Source organism: Sebastes fasciatus, chromosome 6, assembly GCF_043250625.1.
Source record: "Sebastes fasciatus isolate fSebFas1 chromosome 6, fSebFas1.pri, whole genome shotgun sequence".
Lineage (NCBI taxonomy): Eukaryota > Metazoa > Chordata > Actinopteri > Perciformes > Sebastidae > Sebastes > Sebastes fasciatus.
In genome coordinates, this window is record NC_133800.1 from 34723214 (window position 1) to 34747009 (window position 23796).

At 41.5% G+C, this 23796-nt stretch overlaps 1 protein-coding gene and 1 long non-coding RNA gene across 4 annotated transcripts in view; one reads left to right on the forward strand and one right to left on the reverse strand.

The window, feature by feature from the left end:
- The window catches only part of LOC141769934 (uncharacterized), a 368813-nt gene that overhangs the window by 331077 nt on the left and 13940 nt on the right, over positions 1–23796 (forward strand). The window lies entirely within an intron of this gene.
- Positions 1–23796, reverse strand: part of fras1 (Fraser extracellular matrix complex subunit 1) — a 310338-nt gene that overhangs the window by 213376 nt on the left and 73166 nt on the right. For all 3 annotated transcript variants that reach the window (XM_074639460.1, XM_074639459.1, XM_074639458.1), the window contains exons 3-4: positions 5917–6024; positions 1605–1697 (exon numbers count right to left, since the gene is read on the reverse strand). In XM_074639460.1, coding sequence (XP_074495561.1) covers positions 1605–1697; positions 5917–6024 — 201 coding nt within the window. The remainder of the gene's footprint in view (positions 1–1604; positions 1698–5916; positions 6025–23796) is intronic.

Genomic DNA, 23796 nt, shown 5'->3' on the forward strand with positions numbered 1-23796 from the left:
TGCTAGTTCAGATCTGTGTAAAGTGCCACTTCACCAGCCAAGTGATGCCAGTGGAATCTCCAAACCCGGCTTTGTGTTCCCCTCGAGGACGTGTACTGTCCAACATGGCTGCCAAAGAGTCCAGCTCGTTAAGCCGGAGGCCGCTCGATGGAAGATGAACAAGACAGTGATTGTTTCTTTAGTGAGAGGAAGGCGGGACGGGGGTGGGAATCTGAAGCCAGTTTTTTCAGCAATGAACAAATTGAACAAATGAATGCTTTGTGATTTATCGGTTTAATCACCTCGGATGTGACGTTTATAATTTAGGGTTTCCCCTTGTCATTCGTAAAGGCGTTAATCTGCTGCTATAACGGCCTCCACTCTTCTGGTTTCAGGCTTTCCACCTGATTTTCTAACCTGACTGCTCCCAATCAGACACACAAGATCATTAATGAGGTCCAACACTGATCAGGCCTGGCTCTCAGTCTGCGTTCCAGTTCACCCTAAAAGTTGTCTTGGATGGGGGTTGAGGTCAGGACTCTGTGCAGACCAGTCAAGTTCCTCCACACTAAACTGGGAAAACCATTTCTTTCTGCACACTATTGTCTGCCAGGGCGGCCCAAAGTGGGCCACACGGGCCAGAATTGGCCAGCCATAAGGTTGGATGGTCCAGATTGCCGCAGATCCCGACCGACTTTACCGTGCTTCAGAGGATGTAGCAGGCTGAGAGCTTAAGGGAAAATACTTGTATCGTACGAAGCTAGAAAACCTAAAGAATCCATTGGTACCAAGCATGTTATACCAGCTTGTCGGGAAGGAAGATAACGCTCCAAATTAAGGCTAAATTTTGGCGAGGAAAAACTAGCATGGCCATTTTCACAGGGGTCCCTTAACCTCTGACCTCCAGATATCTACTGACAGACTCAGATTGTTATTATACGTGTCTGACAACATTATAGAAAGGACCCTACAGAGAAATAAAACCTTTTTCTAACATTTCTCTTGATCTGGTCTGTTTGTTATTGTGTCCAAGTCCCGCTCAAGGAGAAGTCTCATTGTGAAATCTCAATATCTGACACTCTGGCTTGAATAAATACGGGCGGCCATCAATTTAAAAAACCTCATCCACATTGTGGAAATCCTCTAAATATTCAGCCATGACATTGAACATATTTTAGATAACACTAAGCTACGCTGTCTGTACTCCAACACAACAAACTGTTACAACACTTTTCTCTCCAACTCTCAGTCATGTTTCTACAGTTCACGTCACCTCGTCAGATTTCAGAACGAGACTTCTCCTTGAGCGACACTCTTTCCATAATGTCACACACTTCTAATAACAATCAGAGCCTGTCATGGCAAAAACAAGCACTTTTAGTGGACGTAAATGACGGTGTGTTAAAACGGTGCCAGCTTCCCCCCAAAGCACCATATTGCAGCTGGTGAGCGGCTGCCGTCTGCAGCGCTCTCCCTCAATAGTGGACCAATTTCAGAAATTGTTGTCCGTATTAGTCAGTTAGACACAAAAACATGTGAAAACAGGGTTGAAAAATACCAAAGATAACCTTTAATGTTTTGTAGAACGGTTGGAGGATCACAGAAACAGAAGAAGAGTCACTTACTCCATAAGCGACTCCTTCGTATTGGCAGGAGCCCTGGGACGAGGAGATGCACTCGGGACAGCACTTGTTGGCAGAGATCCTCAAACGCTCACCCTTTAGAAAAGACACACATACTGTATATGAATAAAAACATAAACACACCAAGCACACCACAGATCCCCAAAGAAAGAAAGAGACAATGGAAGTGGGTCTCTTCTTTAACCGGCATGAATACAAAACATGTTGACTACAATCTGCCCATTTCCATGGAAATAAACCGGCACGTGACACGATTAGCACAACAAGACAGACAATAATGAAAATATGAAGACTGTATCAGGCGTGCTCGGTGTGTAGAATATAGAATGAGCTTGGTGGAGGTGTTACAATACAATACATATTACAATACAGATTCAACATGCAGTCCTTTATTTGCGCTGCCTACACGCCCCAGTTGAGGCCGAATGTGTGGAAACAAGCAAATAGGAAAGCAATGAGGGCCAGACGCAGAGCCGGCGAATGGTTTAGGTGTCGTTTATTTGTGAATACAAATGATATAGAATTGAAAAAGGAGGAGGGGAGGAATACAATTTGTATAAGGTGAGAGAAAACAACCCCCAAGGAGCTTCAGAGAATGTATTGTGTCAATTGAAAAAGAGAATACAAGTGAATAGAGGTACAGCAATTCTGCAGCGGAAGACAAATTGCGTGTGAACAGGCAGAAGAATGGCAACTAAATGTATAAATAACAACAGTGGGGAATAAAATAGACGGAGGGTGAGCTGAGCAGCAGGTTGCTGTTTGCCAAGACGAGGGTTTATATTTTACTTTCAGCTCTATCGATCACCTACAAGCACACAACATTTTTTGGATTAAAACAAGATCACCAGCTGAATTTGACATCTGGTATCTGGAAAGTTCATCTATCACAACAGCCACTTTGTGCTAAAAATTAAACACAAGTAAAACCTCTAAATATTTTCATATATTTAAGTTCTTGTTCTTGTGTTTCTGTTTCTCTTCCTCAACTTTTCATCTTTTAGTCCCTCTGGCTTTTTTTCCGTCTGCTGCCTCAAATTTAATTACCAAAATATGGCTGTAGTACAAGATTTTGATCCAATTTCAGATTGTGTTGCTCCAAATAAAGCGGGATGGTTCGGGCTCGGGAGAACATTATTTATAACTGGACTGCTGCATTCTTACAGTAGGAAGACAGACTCATGGTTTGCTACTCTTGCAGTTGCTTTTGCAGGAAAACAAACAATCATGTGGGGTGAAGAGAGGTCAGTGAGTTTGAGATATACTCGCCAATTTACCTGCCTCATTAAAAGAATATCAACCCAAACTTAGCAGTGTAGTGGACCGTGAAGGTGATATATCTTTATATATTTATGGTATCCATCATATCAGTTTATATCAAACTGATGTAAGGTATTTTTTCATAAATTGTAGTTTTTAAGTTATTTATACATGCAGTTTTTCAGTCTAATTCCATTTTCTTATAGCTTACTGTATGACAAAATATTGTATTCTTGCTGGTGCATGATTTATGATATTATTTTGGATGTTATTTAAGCCATATACACTCACCGGCCACTTTATTAGGCAAACCTGTTCAATTGCTTGTTAAAACAAATAGCTAATCAGCCAATCACATGGCAGCAACTCAATGCATTTAGGCATCTAGACGTGGTGAAGACGACTTGCTGAAGTTCAAACCGAGCATCAGAATGGGGAAGAAAGGGGATTTAAGTGTCTTTGAACGTGGCATGGTTGTTGGTGCCAGACGGGCTGGTCTGAGTATTAAACTGCTGATCTACTGGGATTTTCACGCACAACCATCTCTAGGGTTTACAGAGAATGGTCCGAACAAGAGAACATATCCAGTGAGCGGGGGTTGTGTGGACGGAAATGCCTTGTTGATGTCAGAGGTCAGAGGAGAATGGGCAGAGTGGTTGGAGATGATAGAAAGGCAACAGTAACTCAAATAACCACTCGTTACAACCAAGGTATGCAGAATACCATCTCTGAACGCACAACACGTCCAACCTTGAAGCAGATGGGCTACAGCAGCAGAAGACCACCCGGTACTAGCAAGGTGTACCTAATAAAGTGGCCGGTGAGTGTATGTGCCTTTATTAGTTAGTGGTACAGGACGTAAAGTTCAAATAACATTGCAAAATTAAACTGAAATTGAAACAAAGAAAAAAAGCTAAATTGTACAGTTAAGTACTAATGATTGCATCAACGAATAGAAAACATGCAGAGGTAGTTTCTCCTCCGTTTTCATGGTTATTTTATTCATAAAAGGTCAACAAAATGTAAAAAAAAAAAAAAAAGCAGGTGGCTGAATTAGAGCTGCAACAATTAGTATATTAATCAATCAAAATAAAAGTAATAATCAATGAGCTGGAATTGAAGGTTACAGCTTGTTTTGTCATGTATGATTTTTGGATGGTGGTGAAAATCATCGGCTAAAATCTGAATTTAAGTTTTTTGGGGGAGAACACTAAGATCCCTGAAATCTTGGACTCAAAAAATGCTGTTAAACAACAAAAAAAGATATGAGCCGTCCTATCCAGACATACACATCTGTGTGTGTAGAACATTACAGAAATATTAAGATACTAAAGATGGATTTCACATAAGTCAAAAAGGTAAGAGAGTGAGGAATAAAAGGAAACGTAAGCTTCTAGATAATGGCCGTGGATTTGAAAAGAAAACCCTCTAATCAGAGACAGACAGATGATAAAAACCGTAATACTTGTTTTATCACAGTGTAGGTGAGAGAGTGTCACATTTTAAGAGCTTTTTAAATGGAGGGAGCACGGCTTGGCGAGCATGATGACTAATTTTTAATTAACATTGGATTGCTAGCAAGCAGAGTGGAATTCATTAGACATTGATTGTTGCCTTAGCTCAGGGTTGGGATTGGATTTGATGCCGTCACCGCAGGCTTTGAATCACATTTAAGAAGAAGCACAGGGAAGAACAGCCGGAGTGAAAAAAGAGCTTTTGAAAATGTGTCCCTGTGAATTCAAATGAACCCAAAAAGAAAAACGCTAGGCTGGAGCAAACAGTCTCCGAATAGTTGTCCTTGTGGCGAATTAAATGGTGCAATCGGAAGACTTCACCGCACAATGGTCTGTCATTTCATTGATTCTTGTTGTAAGACTAGTGATTACGGGCCGTTGAAAGTAGATCTGCACTTCAAGGTGACATAGAAAGAGGCTGATCAAAGTCACACAAAGGAATCTGGAATATTTAAGACTATTCATTTTAGTCTCTTATTGTTTTATTCTGGTACTGATTTGGTTGCTGTCCAGTGGCGTAGTGTATTTTATACCGACCGTGGTCAGAAGGAACAGGGGAGACAACGGGGTTTTGGTCGGAGACGATAACGTTTCTTGTTGCGGAGCCCCGTCACTTCACAAGACACGGGAAACCTCTGTTGGTCTGGAGGAGCTGCAGCATTTATTTCTGCACAAACGTCCATTGTACATTCACTAGATATTCTCAGAGCTAAACTAACTCTTCTGCAGTGTGGAGTGAGCAGCATGCACGTGAGAGTGGAGCGAAATAGCGAGAACGAGCACGGTGTGCTAGTGAAGACAGGCAGAGGAGCAGAGGAGCAGAGTACAGCAGAGTACTGCTGGAGACCAAAGCTACGGTCTCCCCCGCGTCCTCCGACCGCGGCCAACACTGTTTTGCAAGACGGGCTTCACTAGATAGAACTTTGCAGTTTTGGTGCTTCCGTGTAGTTTGTGTTGGAGTCTGAGTCTGAACAGCGGAGCCACACGCGAGCGCGCACGGGACACCGACCCGCAATGATTTATACGTGTAAGAAGTTACAAACAGTCCCTTTAAATATTCATCAACAATAAAGAGACACCTATGATATATTTGTGCCTCTTTCTTTTACTTTAGTTTCATTGTTTAAAAAGGCTCAGTCATTTCCATAAACAGCTGGCCATATTTTACTCAAAATGGGGTAAATAATGCATTTGTTGGGGACTATTTGCGATGACAGATTAATACACTTCCAGTGCACTAATGAGCTTTTGTGGCAGCAGGACGGTGTGTGAGGGATTGAGTCAAAATAAACTACAGTGTGTGTGTGTTCATGGTGATGTAGGAACATGTCACCCAGTGAACAGTGAGGCTCATTAGTGGAGTTATTGCAAAGTTTTTGGACAACAATAGAGCTCGGAGGCACGGACTAACACGATGTTTGGATTTGTTGACAATAGGAGAAACATAGAATAACACCAGTCTTATGCTGTTAAATAATAATTTAGATGTAGTTTTCTATCCCTCCTGTAAAATGTCTTACCCTCTGGAAGTCACACTGTGGGTTGGGGCAGTGGGTGGGCCTGCAGATGGCCACGTCGCTGTAGCAGGTACACTCCTGACACGACTGCGGTCTCCATGATGTGTTGTTCTGTCGAGACAAAACAAACAATACCAGATATGAAACACAACCGAGGGCAGACTTGATTCATCACTGCAGAAAAATAAATAAATCACGAGCTCATGCTCCATTATCAGATCCTAGCACACCCACATGTCATGTTAATGTTGACAGCTGGGGCAAATGACAGTAAACATATAGACCCATTGTGCATATTAATGTGAGTGATAAAAATGTTTTGTCTCACTTGCAATGAGATTTACACGTAATGTTTTGATTTACAACCTCTGCTATCTAACTTTCCAAAGAAAGTTCATTTCCCCTCCTACTGATGATCTGTGAGGTCCATGGAAGCTGAGCAAGATTTTACTGCTCTAGTTTACAAAATGTGAGCACCACCGTAAGAAAATCATTTCACACTTTGAACCCTTATCTTCCTCTGTGCTCCAGGCTGTAAAACACTGAAGGATTTCTGCTGCAGGTGGAGTGAAACTGCTTCAGCGTTGATTAAAAGCCTTGAGCACCATGGCCAACTACACAATGAGATAGGGCGAAAAAGGCAGAGAGGCTGGAGATCACGTCTGCCATGTTGGCATGCCTTTCTATCTGTCAATAGCTCATAACACCGAGCTGACAATGTCTTATGGCTAGCTTAAAGCCAAAACTAAATCAATATTCCAGCCTGCATGTGCTCAGATATATCATCTTACAGTCCATAAATCAGATTTAGCCGTATGATTAATTACACACTCACGACTGGAATATCCACGGGCAGCTGTGCTTATGGAGTGGACACTTCGTGGCGGGGGGTGACCGTTAAATGCGGAAGACTTTGCTCCATTTGAGACGGTAACTAAAGGAGACATCTTAATGGACAGGAAACTTTAGCCTCAGGTAACAACCAGACCACGAATAGTCCCGTGTACTGTATGCTGACACAAGCGGACGTAAGAGGGTACACAGTAGTGGGCATTACATTGTGGCTGCATCTATCTTCAGGTAGCTGTGCACCCAGAGGCTCCACTTGCATGTAGAAAGGAAACATTGAATATAATTCAATCTAATGGGTACAAGTGGCAATTTGGCAGCAGAGTGCGCCCACTCAAATGTACATTATATTGGCGCACTGCAAAAACCATCCACCGTAAAGCCCCTATGTGGAGGATTTAAACATGTTTGACATTGGCGACTAATCGTAATATCAAAAAAGACAAAATGCACAGAGAGCTTTGGACGCCCGATACCTCCATCAAGAGTCCAACCAGGCGACACTGCTATGTGATGGGCTGTATACGTTTTCACCTTGACTGTCTAATTTGTCTACAAACAGAAACTTATACCATCAAAATGATGTGAAAGATGCTATAATCACACTAAAATTTTAGTTTTTTTGAAAAACATCGGATTCATATTCAGCCCTCAATACTTAAAGACCACTGCTAACAGGATAATTCAAGCTTTTTCCAATACTGTTTCACTTATTTTAATTAATTTAAATACTTTTAAGATTCAAAATGACTGCAACTAACAATTATTTTCACTGTCGATTAATCTGCTGAATATTTTCTCGATCAATCGATTAGTTGTTTGGTCTATAAAATGTCAGAAAATGTGTTTCTCAAAGCCCAAGACGACGACCTCAAATGTCTTGTTTTGTCCACAACTCAAAGATATTCAGTTTACTGTCACAGAGGAGGAAAGAAACCAGAAAATATTCACATTTAAGAAGCTGGAATCAGAGAATTTTGACTTTTTCTTTTAATTAAAAAATTACCCAAACTGATCGAATATCAAAACAGTTGGCGATTAATCGTTGCAGCTCTACTTTCTATGGTGCCCATGTCTACAATGCATTATAAACATACTTGTAATGCATTATAATCTGCTGATAGCACTGTATAATTATAGTTATAAGTACTCATAACTATTCATAAAGTATTTTATCATAATACTTAATAACTGCTGGTCACTCACTAACATTTTTTTTTACTCTATAGATTTAATGATGTTTTTTTCACTCTACTTAAAGCAAACAATGACCACTTAGATTAACTTATAACCACATTATAATGCATTATAACAGTGATTATAATACAGTATAAAAAGATTATAATGTATTACAACTATGGGAATTATAATAAAGTATGATCCTTGCAACAAAAAATGTCAGTGATACTTTACGTCAGAGTCATTATGAAATGCTTTAGAGTGTTTGTAACTATAATTATACAGTGCTATAAGCAGATTATAAGTATGTTTATATTGCATTATAGATATGGGCGTCATAGAAAGTGTTACCTGACATGTTTTGCAGAGCCTTTATTGGTTAATAACAGCTGTCTAATTGGGTTATTTAACACGCATCCAAGGTAAGTATTATGCTCTCTATAAGCAGCGTGATGCACGTGGAGGTCTCGCACATTATGAGGAGAAAATAATGTGTTGAATGAAGCCACTTCTGGCAGCACAGCTGGTTGATTGCAATAATAAACAATGAGAAAATCCACCGAACGGAGCCGCACAACTCAATACAACCTGTTGTACCCGTAACCGGCTGGAGCCCTTTGAGACCAGAAGGTCGAAAAACAAGCCACGTATCTAACCTGAATCCGTGCTGAATCAATTACTAGCCACTCCGGAGGTCTACTTATCCTTGCATAAAGGATAGGGAAATAATACCGTGTTATGAACTGCAATTATCCTTTAACGTTTCTGCAATCTAAAACTAGTATTCTCTTGAAAATGAGAGCCAGAATTAATTCTTAAAACAACTCCTCTTGGTAATTGAGTTATGGTAAGTAAGCATGCAGTAACATGTGGGAGTAGCTAGGTCATGTTGAAAGACACAGAAAGAGAGGACAACAGCACAGAATGAAAATTTAATTAGGGAGAGCAGCCAGCTGAGGGGGAAAGCACTCCTGGAGAGAGAGAGAGAGCATGGGAGTTGATATGTTCCTCGTAATGCTGTTTATGTGTACGTGTTTTTAAATGCGAGTCTGTGGAGGGAGTGCATCTCTGCACAGCTGTGGCCAGATGTGTAATGAGTTTTATGTAAGGGCAAACGTGTCATGGACAATCTCTGCTCGCAACATTAATGTTCCAGCTCAGGGAGGAGGAGGAGGAGGAGGAGGAGGAGGAGGAGGAGGAGGAGGAGGAGGAGGAGGAGGAGGAGGAGCGTCCTTCAGAAGTAACAAGAATGTGATTGTCAACCAGGCGCTGCAGTTTTCCCAAGAAGGCTTTCACCCCCCTGAGACAGAACCTATTCCCACAATCTGAGATCTGGGCTCTTAATTACGTTTAGGTTTATGCAACAAAACTACTTAGGAAAAGATCATGTTTTGGGTTATTTTGGTTTCACACAGGACACGAACAGCGGTCTCCTGGGTGAAAGTCCCGTGTTTGTTTGACCCAGCCATCCACCCTGACCTCCTCCCTACACGGATTTAAGTGTTCTTTGATTGAAACCGTATTTGTGATAGGTCAAAAACAAACATATTCTGGGAGAAAATACGTTCTGTCAAAAAGTAATACAGTTTTGTAATATGGGAACTTAATTTTTAAGAGACCAGCCTGGTCTCTGGACAGATCGCAGAAAAATTCAAAATTTGTCAAATTTGAGAGAACATTGCAGCGGAAATTCACTTTGCATCATCTGAACACACATTGATATGTCTCCTGCAAACATTTACCATATGAAAGTTCTTCACTCTGTCTTTGCAGTTATTAAAAGGTACAAACAGGATGCTCCAATACACCAGAAAGCAATCCTGATGAAATACAAAACCAGATTCAGTGCGACAGGCACTCAGAGTTGCACCCCCTGTGTGCGTTCGCACTATTACAGGGAGGGGAACTGTCTCTCAGGTAATGGGTTCTGACTGCAAAGAGCAATTCCAGGATAGAGTGAGATCAGTTCGTCACGCCGAGTATACCAATCCCTCTCAGTCTCTGTTTGCATTTTAAAAAATTGACAGAGATACTTGCCCCGTCCTTTTCTGATCTTCTTCCATACGGTCACTGTGAAAGACCCAGCGTGACATCCTGTCTATAAACATTTCAGCATGGATCCACCAAACCAACCAATCTCACTACAAATCAGAGATGCTCTCCAAAGTTGTGACAATCTTCTCTTCATCAGAAAAGCTCCTTTCCTTACAAATGGAAAATTCTTCTGACTGGACCAGAACAGCAGAACTTCAGGCTACTCAGTAATTATTTTCTTTAGAAAAGTGGTTGAATATAAAACTTTTAGAGTACATGAGAAGGTAGAAGTCTTGATAAATACAATATAATACATATTTTATTGAACTGCACTGCGTTTACAGCTGCTCCAAATCCTTTTTCATAACAGACACAGAGGCAATCCTACTTTTCACGGATTTAGAAAACTAATCGTGTCAAAAATAATGATTTTTCGGAACATTTGAGTTATAAAATCAACAGCAGACAGGTGTCTGAAATGCTCTGATGCCCTACTTGACTCTCTTATAACTACTCAGCCCGGTCTGTCCGGCGTGTCATGTGTACGCCATGTAGTCTGTACTGACTGCAATGTAAAAGCATCCGCATGAATATGCTACGTTCAGAGCTGGTGACGTAGAATAAAAAGTGAAAAAGACTGATTATGGAAGACAGGAGGGGAGGTGGATGGGTCCAACAAACACAGGACTTTCAAGGAGACGGGTGTTCGTGTCCCAAAGTGTTGTTGAATTGTTTTGAAGTTACCTTAGTGACGTTTGAGACGTGTTTTCCGTACTTATTTTACTTAGTTTACGTACTTATTTTAAGCCCAACCAAGATGTTTTGCCCAAACCTACAGTAACTCAGCGGTTTTGTTGTCTAAACTTAGGCCTGGACGATATGGAGAAAATCAAATATCACAATATTTTTTACCAAGTACCTTGATATCGATATTATACGATTGACTATTGGTGCTTTTATAAAAATATTTACACAATGAGACAATGATCAAAACCAGGAAATATGTATATACAGTATATGTCCAAAATCTAAGACGATATCAAGTCTCATATCACGGTATCGATATAATAGATATATTGCCCAGCCCTACCTAAACCTAGGCCTAAGTGCAGTCATTATTGTAGTTTTGTTAAACATAACCGCGACTGTTTTACGGTAACAACGTGGTGTTAAATGACACGCGAAAAGTGGTTTCACAACGTTAAGCCTGTGGCGTGTAAATGACCTGCAAAGAGCCTAAAATGCACCATGATGACGCGCCGAAATGTTGTGCTATTTATACTCCTTCCCATGAGATCGGCTTGAACTACTATTCCAAAGCTTTTATCTAGTGGTCAGAAAGATGTCTTAAAGAGATTTCAAACAAGAGATAAAATGTAATTTTGCCCCAAATGTGACTACCCCTTTGATATGTGTGAGTGTGTGTTTGTGTTGAGGTGTCAGATGATATTAATAACTTGTATGTGTCTATTTGTTGCTTGTAAAACCAGCTTGTTGTGTCACATGTGGATTGCTTTGACTTAAATTGGGTAAAGAGGTCATCGGGGTTAATAATAAGTCTGTGTGCATGCAGGTATGTCCTCAGAAATAAGTTTCCTGTTATGGCTCTGTGGCTGCCATTCATTCCACGAAGTCTTAATAGAGCTGTGTAAAATTAGCACGGCAGCTAACAGCGTACGTAGGTGACTTCAGCTCTGAGTCCATTTCAGCCGAGGTCTCGGGGGGATCGAGGAGGTTGCACTCAATTCCAAATCCGCGTCCCGTTTGCCTGCTGAATAGACCAGGAGCGGAATGGGATTGACCCCTGGTTCACTGTAAACAGGGACCTCTTAAAGTGTCCGGGGCAGGGGAGCAAACCTGGACTCGCTGCTATACCCGACCTTCCAACCTCCGTCTCTGACGAGGCCGAGCCAGGGGAGCTGTACAGCAGACAGCGGACTCAGACAGCAGCAATGTGAGCTGCAATTCCTGCCCTCCTCCCAGCCAGATTGTCCCCTACAGGGACCCATACCTGGGATTCCTTGATTAAACGTCTAAGGAGTTGAGGGCTTATTTCATTCCCCCCCGGAGAAAGATATCTGCCTCAGATTTGATTTAGGACTGAAGCAGCTCAGCCAGCGCGGCTGCTCGTCTCCAATTTCGTAAAGAGAAAAATAGATCTATAACTTTCACAAAGAGTACGTCCCAGTAGAGGCTGTTATGTAAGGAAGGGATGAGCTGGAGCTTTGTGAGCATTTGGCTGGTAGGTTGTCGGTCTGAATCCCAGATAAACTGAATTATGTGGATGGAAAAAACTAATAAAGACAGATATATTCATCTGAAGTCATATTAAAGGATATGTAAATGTTTTATGTAGAGGATTCCCAAAACATTAGATAAAAATAAACTTTTCATAGCCCCTTTCTCCGTTCACGTATGACATTAAAGTGATGAGCAGTACGACTTTAAATAGGCCTTCAAGAGGAGTCATGTGTCATATTATATGAATGACCTTTCATTCTGTCTGCAACTAACGATTATTTACATTATCAATTAATCATTTAGTTTGTTAAATGTAAAGAATCCATATCAATTTCTCAAATTCACAAGGTCATAAAGTCACATCTTCAAATTGCTTTTGTCCAACAGTCCAAAACCCAAATATTTCCAGTTGACAACGATATAAAGTTGCTTAAAGGATCAATAAACGAATCATTTCAGCAGTGGAACTGGTAGTTCTGGAACATCCTGATATTTTCTTTAGTTTTCCCAGCAACCATGTTCTCTCCTCCATGCGACTCGGTCCATCATGCACTTGATTTCTAACGTTAAAAATGCAAACTCAATTTGAAAGCTGCAACAGTTCTATAACTAAGTTGACTGTATCAGATAAATGGGATTAAAGGTGCTAAATTCGATATTCAGAGCCTTTCTATGTTGCCTCCACACAGCTCTCAACATGGGGACGGCTGAGCCGGCGGCTCGCAGCTAACGGCGCTAACAGTGTTAACCTGGAGGGGAACCGTGGTTGGTTGCTACGCTTGCTCTGAATGTCATATAGAACCTTTAAAGACATATTATTTTAAAATCCAAACAAACAATAAGCGATGTAACACACTGTATAAAAAAATAGGGCTGCAACTATTCATTCATTCACTCGTTTATGTGCAATATCAATATTTATATTCATATGTGCAATGATATTAACCCACTCTTTCAGTCAACTTTTTATATCTCCTTTTTGACTGTTTACTTACTGACTATGTCTTTATTGTCTACTTGCTTATTTATTAGATCTTGTTTTATGTTTTACTGATGCCTCTTGTTGTTTGCACTGTGCCCCCTTTGCTGCTGTAATCCTGCAAATGTCCCCGCTGTGGGACTAATAAAGGATTATTTTATCATATCTTACCATACCATACCTTATCTTATCTTATCATAACAATTATTTTCATTATCTATTAATCCGCCAATTTTTTCATAGATTTATTGATGAATCGTTTTGTCTGTAAAATAGTGAAAAAATACCTGTTTTTTTATACCCCGTATTTTATCAGAGCCCAAAGGTGAAGTCTTGTTTCGTCTGACAAACAGTCTAAAAACTAGACAATTTCAGTTTGCTCTCATATATGACATAGAAAACCATAAAATTCTCACATTTAAAAAGCTGGAACCAGCAGAAATTTTGCATTTTTGCTTAAAATATGAATGAGATATCCTGGAAAAAGGGGCAAAAGCACTCACTCATAGCACATTTTAAAGGAAAAACAACAAAATAAATCCAGGCGGCCGGTTTGAGGCTTAGACGTTAAAGGGTTAACCACAATTAATTTGATAAGTTAGTTGATTAATGGACTCATTGATTAATCGTTTTAGCTCTACTAAAAACAACTGACTACTCTTGTTTATGACCTTCTCTCATCAACTGGAGAGGTGAAAAGCGTGTCGTCCTGAATGAAAATCCAGCCGGCTGAAGCTGAACAACAACCTGTTCTCCCTGGATAAATAAGGGAGTGAGTGGAGGACTGGGTTGCCCCTACACTGGTTTAACTAGCAGATTCAATTAAAATCCAATCAGGAACAAACGGCAGAGTCAAACATTAACAGGGCTCCGTTTTGTGGAGCTGTCAGCTGCTCCGGTCGGACTCTCCCGTTCAAGGAATGTGGAAGGGTGAAGAAAGGCAGCCTGCCAGGCTAGCAAAACATAATTGGGCTAAAATTGGATAGAAACTAAAGCCATTACGGAGGCAAATTCAATCTGGGGACGTGATGGCTTACAGCGGCCAAACAGCTCCGCTGCCGACTGAGACGCCGCAGAAACACTTGAGCTTCTCCTTGAGGGAACCCTGGTTCTGTCAACACAGCTTTATATTTACAGCTGATCAACCTGATCACACTGGAGCCCCGTTATCTGTGTACCGCACGTAACTGGGTCAGGTTTCAATAATGCAATACATGCTAATAGCACAGCAGAGTGAGTCGACCTCAAATCAATATCATTATGTGCTGACAGCAAAACAATACTTTGACATTACCTTTCTCTGGTAACAGAAAGTCTCACAAATCATGTTTTGATTTATTCGATTTTTTTAATAAAAGGAATGCTGCATATCCTCATAAATTACAAATAATTAGGAAATAATTCATGTTTTATGTTTTTTTTTATGTCTGAGAAAGCACCTAATGGACAGATGGGCGCCCTTTGGTCACATATACATGGATCCAAACCAACACAGTTCAGCATTAAAGTTCATTATTGACAATCAATCAATCAAAATTGATTGTTTTGGTCAACTCCTATCTTCAAGGTCAATAATGAACTTCCACACTGTACTCATTGTATAAGCCAACAACTACACTAAGTGCTAAAATCATTACCGATCCACTGATGAAGATGTGATTATGGTTTGCAGCTCCAGAAAAAGACAGTAAGTGGACATTGAGCTGGCGTTGTTTTGGCAAACCACATTCAGTGGTCATGATCAATGTCTGGTTTTGGTATCTGACATTTTCCCCTTCTGTTCAACAACCAAATGGAGAGAAATTAAGTTGAAGAGGCCCAAAGACCAATTTCTACAACCAGAATGCAATGCTGCAACAGCAGTGCAACCAGGTAGGTTTTCAGTGAGGAGCAGCTCACCTCTTCCTCACTGGAAAATAATTATTTTTTGCTTCTACCAAAGATGCTCTATAACAAAAGATGATGCTTTACAAGCTACGCTAATGGTATGAAATTGTATACACTTCCTGTCTCCTAAGTGGGGGTGGCCAGGCGGAAACCTCCAAGTTGCATTCTCTCTACCAGCCAGCAGGGGGCGACTCCTCTGGTTGCTAAAATAAGTCTGATTGTATAGAAGTGTATGAGAAAATGAGCCTACTTCTCACTTGATTTATTACCTCAGTAAACATGGTAAACATGAGTTTATGGTCTCAATCGCTAGTTTCAAGTCTTCTTCAATACAGCATGATGTTCATTTAGTAAATGATGGTCCCATTTAGAGTCAGATAGACCATAAAGCAGGGGATGCTTTAGGGCGGGGCTACCTTCCAGTCTGGGAGTTGTCTGAGTTTTTGTCTTACAACTTTAACCCTTTCATAGTGTGTTTTCACTTCATCAAAGTTAATTCTAACATTTTGGTTACCTAAAAATGTGTTGTCAGTCGGTTGTACTTAGCTCCACCCTCTCGAGTCACTTCTGGTTCCAAAACACCAAGAAGGCGACGGCCAAAATGCCGAACTGTAGGCTTCAAAACAGCAGTCCACAAACCAATGGGTGACGTCACGGTGACTACGTCCAAATCGTATATACAGTCTATGGTCAGCAGTGTAATATATTTATCAACAGAGAGAAGAGATTTCCGTTAGTCGCCAGATCTCATAAGACTGTGTTGCTGAGACAGAGAAATGTCTTGAATAAAGTTAATTTCCTCCTAATTTGTTTGTCGGAAAAATGACATTTTAGTGTCTGAATGTTCAGAAGATAAGCCGTCCAAATCTGGATAGACACGGCGCCGTGTGAATTGATTTAAATAGTAAATCAAAGACAGCTGCATAGCAGTTGTTCAGCCGGATGTTGGTTTGAAGCTGCAGAAGTTTGGGGGCAGCATTTAAAAAAAAAAAAAAAAAATGCTTTTCTACTGAAAGCATAAAATAGGTTACTAAACAAAAGAAAGTTGTCAGAGCCACCCGTTGAGAGGATGCTGGAGGAAAGTCAGCTGTTTGATGTTTTCTTGATAACAAAAAAGGACTCAACTCATCTCATCGCAGCACACAGAGAGAGAAAGTGCTGCACAACTTCCTATTTCATCTTTTTAGGTACATTAAAACAGTGAGCCGCCACACAGCACAGCGCTGACCTGACTAAGCAGTAACAAGTTGTAACTTCAAAAAGTAGCCCGTCCTCAACTCCTCCTCGTTATATCACTGCCTGCTCTCAAGCTGCCTCCTCATCATTCTGCATCTTCGGCAACAGCTGCGTCGCTTCTGTTTTGCCGAAATAACTCGCCGCCGCAGCCGCCGAAATGAATTCAAATGTATTCATTTGCTGCCATTTAATTGATTTACTCCACAACTTCCCTTCAATGCCGGCCGAGTGATTATATGGTAATTTTTTAGAGAGGCAAGCTGTGAAAACAAGAAAAGTTACATCGCGCTGCTCCAACTGAAGGACACCTTAAACTGTCACAGCCTCGGCCAAAAAGCCTGATTTAATCGAAGCTTTGGCAAATATTCAAAACAGCCACGCAGACTAAGGAGGTCCCTCTGGCCCCTCTGTGGTCTAATCATGAATTTCCACGGCTGTCTTGTGTGTTATCCATCATCTGACCACCAATGCAAGCTATTTAGCAGCTGAGTAATCTGCATGTAAAGCAGGAGACTGTGTGCTACGCGACGGCGGCGTTTGCATTCTTATGCTAATAGCCAGCACATATATTGGTCTGGGGGGAAAGGCTGAAGTTTTAAAGTTGTGACTTAGCTCATTGATTCAACTTCCCCCCTCCTTATGCCTCCGGTCCAATTAGAGGACCTGCTGGTAAGACATGACAAATGAGTGGCTGATCGTTGGCCTCCCAGAGCCCATAAATCCAGCTGTCTGCCCTCGCCCTGCCAGAGCTGCTATCGCTCCTGCAGCCAAATATCGGCATCGAGCACGTAATGGGTTCTGGATCATCAAGCAGATGGCCTGAAAGAGTCCTGGGTCCACCGCAAACAGAGAGATTAGCACCGCAGCCACCGTGAGGGGGGAGAAAATATTGTTTTGTGAGCTGCTACATGAATAGATTTCAGGAATCAGTGGAATATCTGAAGAGATGATTAGATGCAATAGAAGCTTGATAGGAGAGAACTGCGTCATATTACAGCCCAGTCACACTGCAGTTCATGAAATAGTCACAAAATGTAATGTGATGATTCTTGTACAGAGACATGAATTTAAATTATTTTCGTGATGGTCTGCAGAATGTATGTAATCGTGAACTGGGAAGTATAGAGAACGGTAAACACAGCGTACGGAGGAGGTTGGGGTGGATGGGGACGTTCACCTAAGAGACCGGTGTTCATGCCCTGTGTGAAACCAGAAGTTAAAGTTGATTTATTTCTCATCTAACTTCCGTACTTAAGTTACAGCACTTCCGGAGGGATTTAATCCAATCTTTTCCTAAAGCTATCCGAGTAGTTTTTGTCACATAACTTCCCTAATTAAAGTGGAAATCAAATTTTCAACCAAGTTAATCTGGTTTACTAAATGGGATTCCACTCTAATCAACAATTATATAACCCACATGACAAATGTCAGCATTTAAAAGAAAAGAGATCTGTGTCATCTTTCCTGCAGCTTTCGTGACAAGAGCGCCGCCATGTTGCAGTACTCTAGCCTGTGACTTCACGAGGTTGGTTGGCTCGGCTGAGTTATACAGATACAACGGTAAAGACCGTGAAAGACGGAGACTGAGGAGACACAGGACAGAAGAAAACCAAAGAGTCCATTTCATAAACTGATGCTGAAACGGAGATCAGTAACGTTACTGATGCGTAGCTAGTGGTGCTGCGACAAAAAGCCCTCCGACAGGCACTCAGTCACTCATCTTTACATCCAGGAACTATGCAATAGTGTCCCCTCTTTTGTTTTCTTCTGTCCTGTGTCTCCTCAGTCTCCGTCTTTAACGGTCTCTATCGTTGTATCTGTGTAACTCTGTCGAGGTAACCAACCTTGTGACGTCCTTGTGACGTGTACTGCAACATGGCAGTGCTCTTGTCACGAAAGAGGAGGTGAACAGAAGCGTCTTTTTTCTTTTAAATGCTGACATTTGTAATGTTAGTCATATAATTGTTCAGTAGAGTGGAAATCCATTTAGTAAACCAGCTTAACTTGGTTGAACGTTTCATTTGCACTTAAATTACGGCACTTCCGGTGTTATTTAAACCCAAACCGCAATCTTTTCCTAAACCTAACTAAGTAGTTTTGTTGCCTAAACCTAACTAAGTCGATCTTTTTCTAAGCCCAACTAAGTAGTTTTATTTGGAAAAGACTGGAGCGGAAATTGAAGTGCGTCACATGTTGCTGGACATTTGTAGGAAAAAGCATAAAAATACATCGTTGAAAGTCGTGCACAACGAATCAAATAGATTAACAATAATATATAATTTAATTAATTTGAATTAATAGTAGACTATTTTACAAACTGCCCTGTGACTGTGTTGCCATATCAAACCATTTTTGCATGAGGGCGTGCTGCAGAAGGAACCAAACCAAAATAACTTCTGCCCGTTCTGCTTGGATTATTCCAGACTGCAGTGACAGTCGCTGACCCATTTAGGAGGGTCAAGAATAGAAATGCATACTCACAGCTCGCCTGTTAATATTTCTGAACTTTCAAAGCAGAACAAACATGTAAAGCAATCGACCACAGAGAGAAGCAATTTTGGATAAATCATGAATAGAGAGAGTAACGGCTGACAGAAGAGGGTTTATGACGAGGCCAGGTGTGATAAAAAAACACCAAGGCAACAGAAGTATTCTGCTCAATACCTCCTCCGTCTCAACGGCCATTACTTCTAATGAAAAATCCATGTCACAAGCCCAGCCGAAAGTTTTCACACAGCTCTGACAGTTTGTGCTGCACTTTAGATTCAGTTTGATTTAGAAATTCCAACATTGGAAAGATAAAAAACAATTCAAGAAACTATTTTCTGTGAGTCAAAGAAACCTCGAGAGGATTCAGTGTGAGGAGAGCCCAAAAAAAAGAAATGACAGTGACGGAGATGCAGGTGAACAGAAAGTACAGAAGGTAAATCACATACTGTTTTTCACCTCACAAGCCTGCGGTGATACATAATGCATGCTGCCAGCATTCAGTCGGGGAAGGGGAGAAATTCCCGTTGATTGCACGCCTTGTCGAGGAGCTGACTCATTCATTATCCAGTTTACAGGTCTCCTCACAATTGTCAATTTGCATTCAATCAAAAAGGATTTAACGTTGCGTAATTCGAAATCTGTCCGACAAATCTATCTAATTTGTTCCAGTTTCTGTGTTCGTCCGGCTGCAGACGCATCGCCGTACCGCCAGCTCACACACACTTCACCTCCAACACCAAACCTCTGCAACAGTCTGCAGCTCTGAGAGAAGAACAACAGCTTTTAGGCTAAACAAAACAAAAGGTGAATAATTCATATGAAGATAGCTCTGTGAGCAAGCCTTTGAAGTCACTCTATTGTTTTATCCGCCGTTTATTCCTGAACACGAGGATAGAAGATGCACTGCAGGGATTCACCTGCAGCTCCGAGTCGGCCCTCACATTCATGTGCACATCGGCGAGGTTTTCAATAATGCACCAGCTCCCCACTCAGCCGCGGTCAAAGTCATGATGCAGACAGCCCTCCATCTCTCCAGCTACGGAGCGACCGGGGATTTGAGGCTGAGCAAGTTTCTAAATCACTGTTCTCCACCTCGTGGGAATGCAGAAAATGCAACTCGAGTTAAAAATTAACGACGAGTCATTTCTGACCCATTTCGACGCCTCCTCGTGAGGAGCTTATGAATCTGTAAGCAAATTTTAATTTGGAGCAGCTGCGAGCAGAGTGGCGCTGCAACACAACTACTATGGTGTTGTGAGAAATAGCAGCTGGATGATATTTCATGAAACGGCTCCTGAGAAGGAAAGGGGAAAGGTCGGAGGATGTCCTGTTGGCAGGATTACTGGCTGCCTCTCAAGCTTACAGTACATGCATACTGAACTGACCGCTAACCAGAGTCATGTTGCACGCTCCCAGCCGAGGTTTAACTTTAAACACAGGCTGCACTAAGATACAGTTACAGTTAACTGTTAAGCCAGTATCATTAGCTTTGTGTGCTATTGTCCTTTTCTCTCTTTATAAAGAGAGAGCACATCTTGCTAAAGGTCGATGTTGTCAGCACACAAACATGTCAGCATCAAACATAATCCTGTTTAAATCCACTGCTCATTTGAGATGTGAAATCTGTAACATGCGATCATGAGATTAGCAAGCAAGATGTGGCACACAGATTTACTCAAGCAGCTGGTAGTGGTCTGTTTCTGGTGTAATGTTAAAGAGCACTCTCCAGATCATGTACAGATCAGCTACAAATGTACCTGTAAGCCTTTTAGATATAAGACATCTGAAACACTATCATAACATAACATATAACTAACGACGTAGCGTAACAACGTAGCGTAACGACGTAGCGTAACGACGTAGTGTAACAACCTTAACAACCTTAACAACCGTAACAACGCAACAAAACCACTATAGTTAGGTTTAGGAAATAACAACATGGTTTGGCTTAAAACAACTACGCTTGTACAGTGAAAATGACACTGAACATTGTGAACACGGGACACGAATGGACAGCTGATTGTAACGTGACGCACGGGACACGAACAGCGGTCTCCTGGATGAAATGTTTGTTGGACTCATCCACTTCCCTTCCCGCCCGCCTGTCTGGTGTGTCTCTTTTTGCTATTTAAACTACATCACCTGCTCTGACCGAATGCAAAAACGTCCACATTCAATGTATCCCTGGGCTGGGCCAGTACGATCTAGTGTTTGAAATTGTTGCTCTGGTTTCTACTTTGGCCCCAACCTGATTCATGTCAGAGAGCCTTCTAGATGTACTCTGTCATCATCCTGACAATGAATAGAAGAATGACCTGAGGATGACCCACCACCCCTCAATATTGTGTTAGTGGACTGAGCAGGCTGAAACTGAGCGTGTAAATTGTGCTTTTTAAGCGCTCTGTTTGGACAGAATACAATCTCTCAGGCTACGCAGACACCAGTCTGCTCCTTATACCTCCTGGCAGGTTGTAAACATTGCAAAACTTTCTCTTTTCAGGGAGTGAAAGTGCAGCGGTGGTTTAAAAAAAATCAAACTTCCACAGCAGCTACGTCTACGTACATCTGCTCGCAGAAATATGATGCAGCGAGTTCAAGAAGTAGCACCAGATGATAAAAAACTGAATCTAAAGCTCGTAAAAGAAGCGCGGGGAAGTTTGCACATCACTCTTTATGGGTGTGAAACGACTAGACAGACCAGCAGCACACCCCCATCACACACACACACACACACACACACACACACACACAGATGAGGATGTATGGATTACCAGAGGGGCAGCTCCATGACAGCTTTAGCGGCCAACGGGAATCTGACACAGGAAACACGGCGCACTGCTGTCTGAATGAGAAGAGCAGCAGCTGTGTGTGTGTGTGTGTGTGTGTGTGTGTGTGTGTGTGTGTGTGTGTGTGTGTGTGTGTGTGTGTGTGTCATCATCTAGTTTAGCAGCAGGCCCTCCACCCCTCTGAGCTACATAACAAAAATAACATATGCCATTTAGTATTAGTGTGTGTGAGTGTGCAGAGCAGAGAAGGCAATTAGAGCGGAGTTAAGCTGAGGGTGGCAAACTGCAAGTACACACACACTGCAAATGAACTAGCTGTGCAGTGGCAGGAAACACACACACACACACACACACACTCGTTGCGGGTCAGTAAGCTCACAGAGATGAAAGTAACAGTACTCAAAGAGAAAGTACTCTCTCTCTCTCCCTCCCTCGTCCTTTGATTTTTCCCTTTACTGTACTTCTTGATCTGCTAGCTATCACTGTATCCATCCATCCATGCATCCATCTATCTATCTGGATGGACACATCACAATGTAAATGTAATACAGTTTATTATTAAGAGGCTAGGATCTAGAGTGAAGATACTGGTATCATATGAAACTAGAAAACCTAATGAATCCATCGGTACCAACCATGTCATACTAGTTTGTAGTGAAGGAGGTTAAATAACGCTCCAAACTTAAACCAAATTTTGGTGAGGAAAAACTGGCATGTCCATTTTCAAAGGGGTCCCTTGACCTCTGACCTCCAGATGTGTGAATGTAAATGGGTTCTATGGGTACCCACGAGTCTCCCCTTTACAGACATGCCCACTTTATGATAATCACATGCAGTTTGGGGCAAGTCATAGTCAAGTCAGCACACTGACACACTGACAGCTGTTGTTGACTGTTGGGCTGCAGTTTGACATGTTATGATTTGAGCATATTGTTTTATGCTAAATGCAGTACCTGTGAGGGTTTCTGGATCAATATCTGTCATTGTTTTGTGTTGTTAATGGATTTCCAATAATAAATATTAACATGCATTTGCATGAAGCAGCATATTTGCCCACTCCCATGTTGATAAGAGTATTAAATACTTGACGAATCTCCCTTTAAGGTTCATTTTGAACAGATAAAACGTGTGATTAATTTGCGATTAACTATTTTAAATTGATTGACAGCCCTAGTTCAAATGTAATCTTGTAAAATTTTGTTTTTGGGAGGAAACCTGAATAAATACAGTTGTTTGAAGGAGATGTTTTCACAGCAATAGAAAATAGAGAGGGATTTATGACCCGTTTAACTTTAACACTGTCTCTAAGTCTTTAGTGTTTTGTTTTTATTTTTTAACGCGGTATCAAATCGGTATCAAGAATTGTGGAATTTCACTTTTACTGGTTTCGACTACTAAATTTCTGGTATTGTGACATGAAATCAAGACAGTTTGCTGTTGGTCAATAGTGCGAATTTGAGCGCCAAACTTCACCAAAATTGAACTTGACGCAACGTAAAGTTAATCCCATGAATGTGGCAAGAAATATTGTAGACAGTTGCAATATTGCTTCCAGTAAAGACTTCAAAAGCTCCAGTCTTCAACCTTTACTGGGAGTGTGTTTAGCTGGTTACATACAGGAGCTCTGCACCTACACACATAGTGAGGGTTGAAGAGAGAGTTCCTTCACTGGCTGGACGGACGTATTTTCATATCAATTCAATTCCCTCACTACAGAGCAGCTGGTAAAGACGGGCATGGTGGGAGCTAGAGCTGCTCCAGAGAGAGAGAGAGAGAGAGGGCAAGAGTCTTCACAAGAAACCACTAAGAGGATTAACTACACATGCTCGGCATTACCACATTACCATACATTTCACTTTTCAAACCACAGACAGACAAACCTGCAGCAGCAGTGAGTGGAGGCCGGCTGCATGCGAGGGCTTATCCACTCACTGAAGTCAATCTCACCAAAACACCCAAACACACACACACACACACACACACACGCACACACACACACTCAATCATACAACCCGGTGTTCCTCCTTTCTGTGTGCTATTAGCGTCTCGATTAGGATAAGTGGAGCACGGCTACTGTTAAAGAAGCTAAATGGGCCAAAGTGTGCATGTATTGATGTGTGTGTGTGTGTGTGTGTATTGTGTATAATCCAATCTGCTTCTCCGTGCTCTATAATTGGGTTTGTGCTCAGCAGCTCAGACACC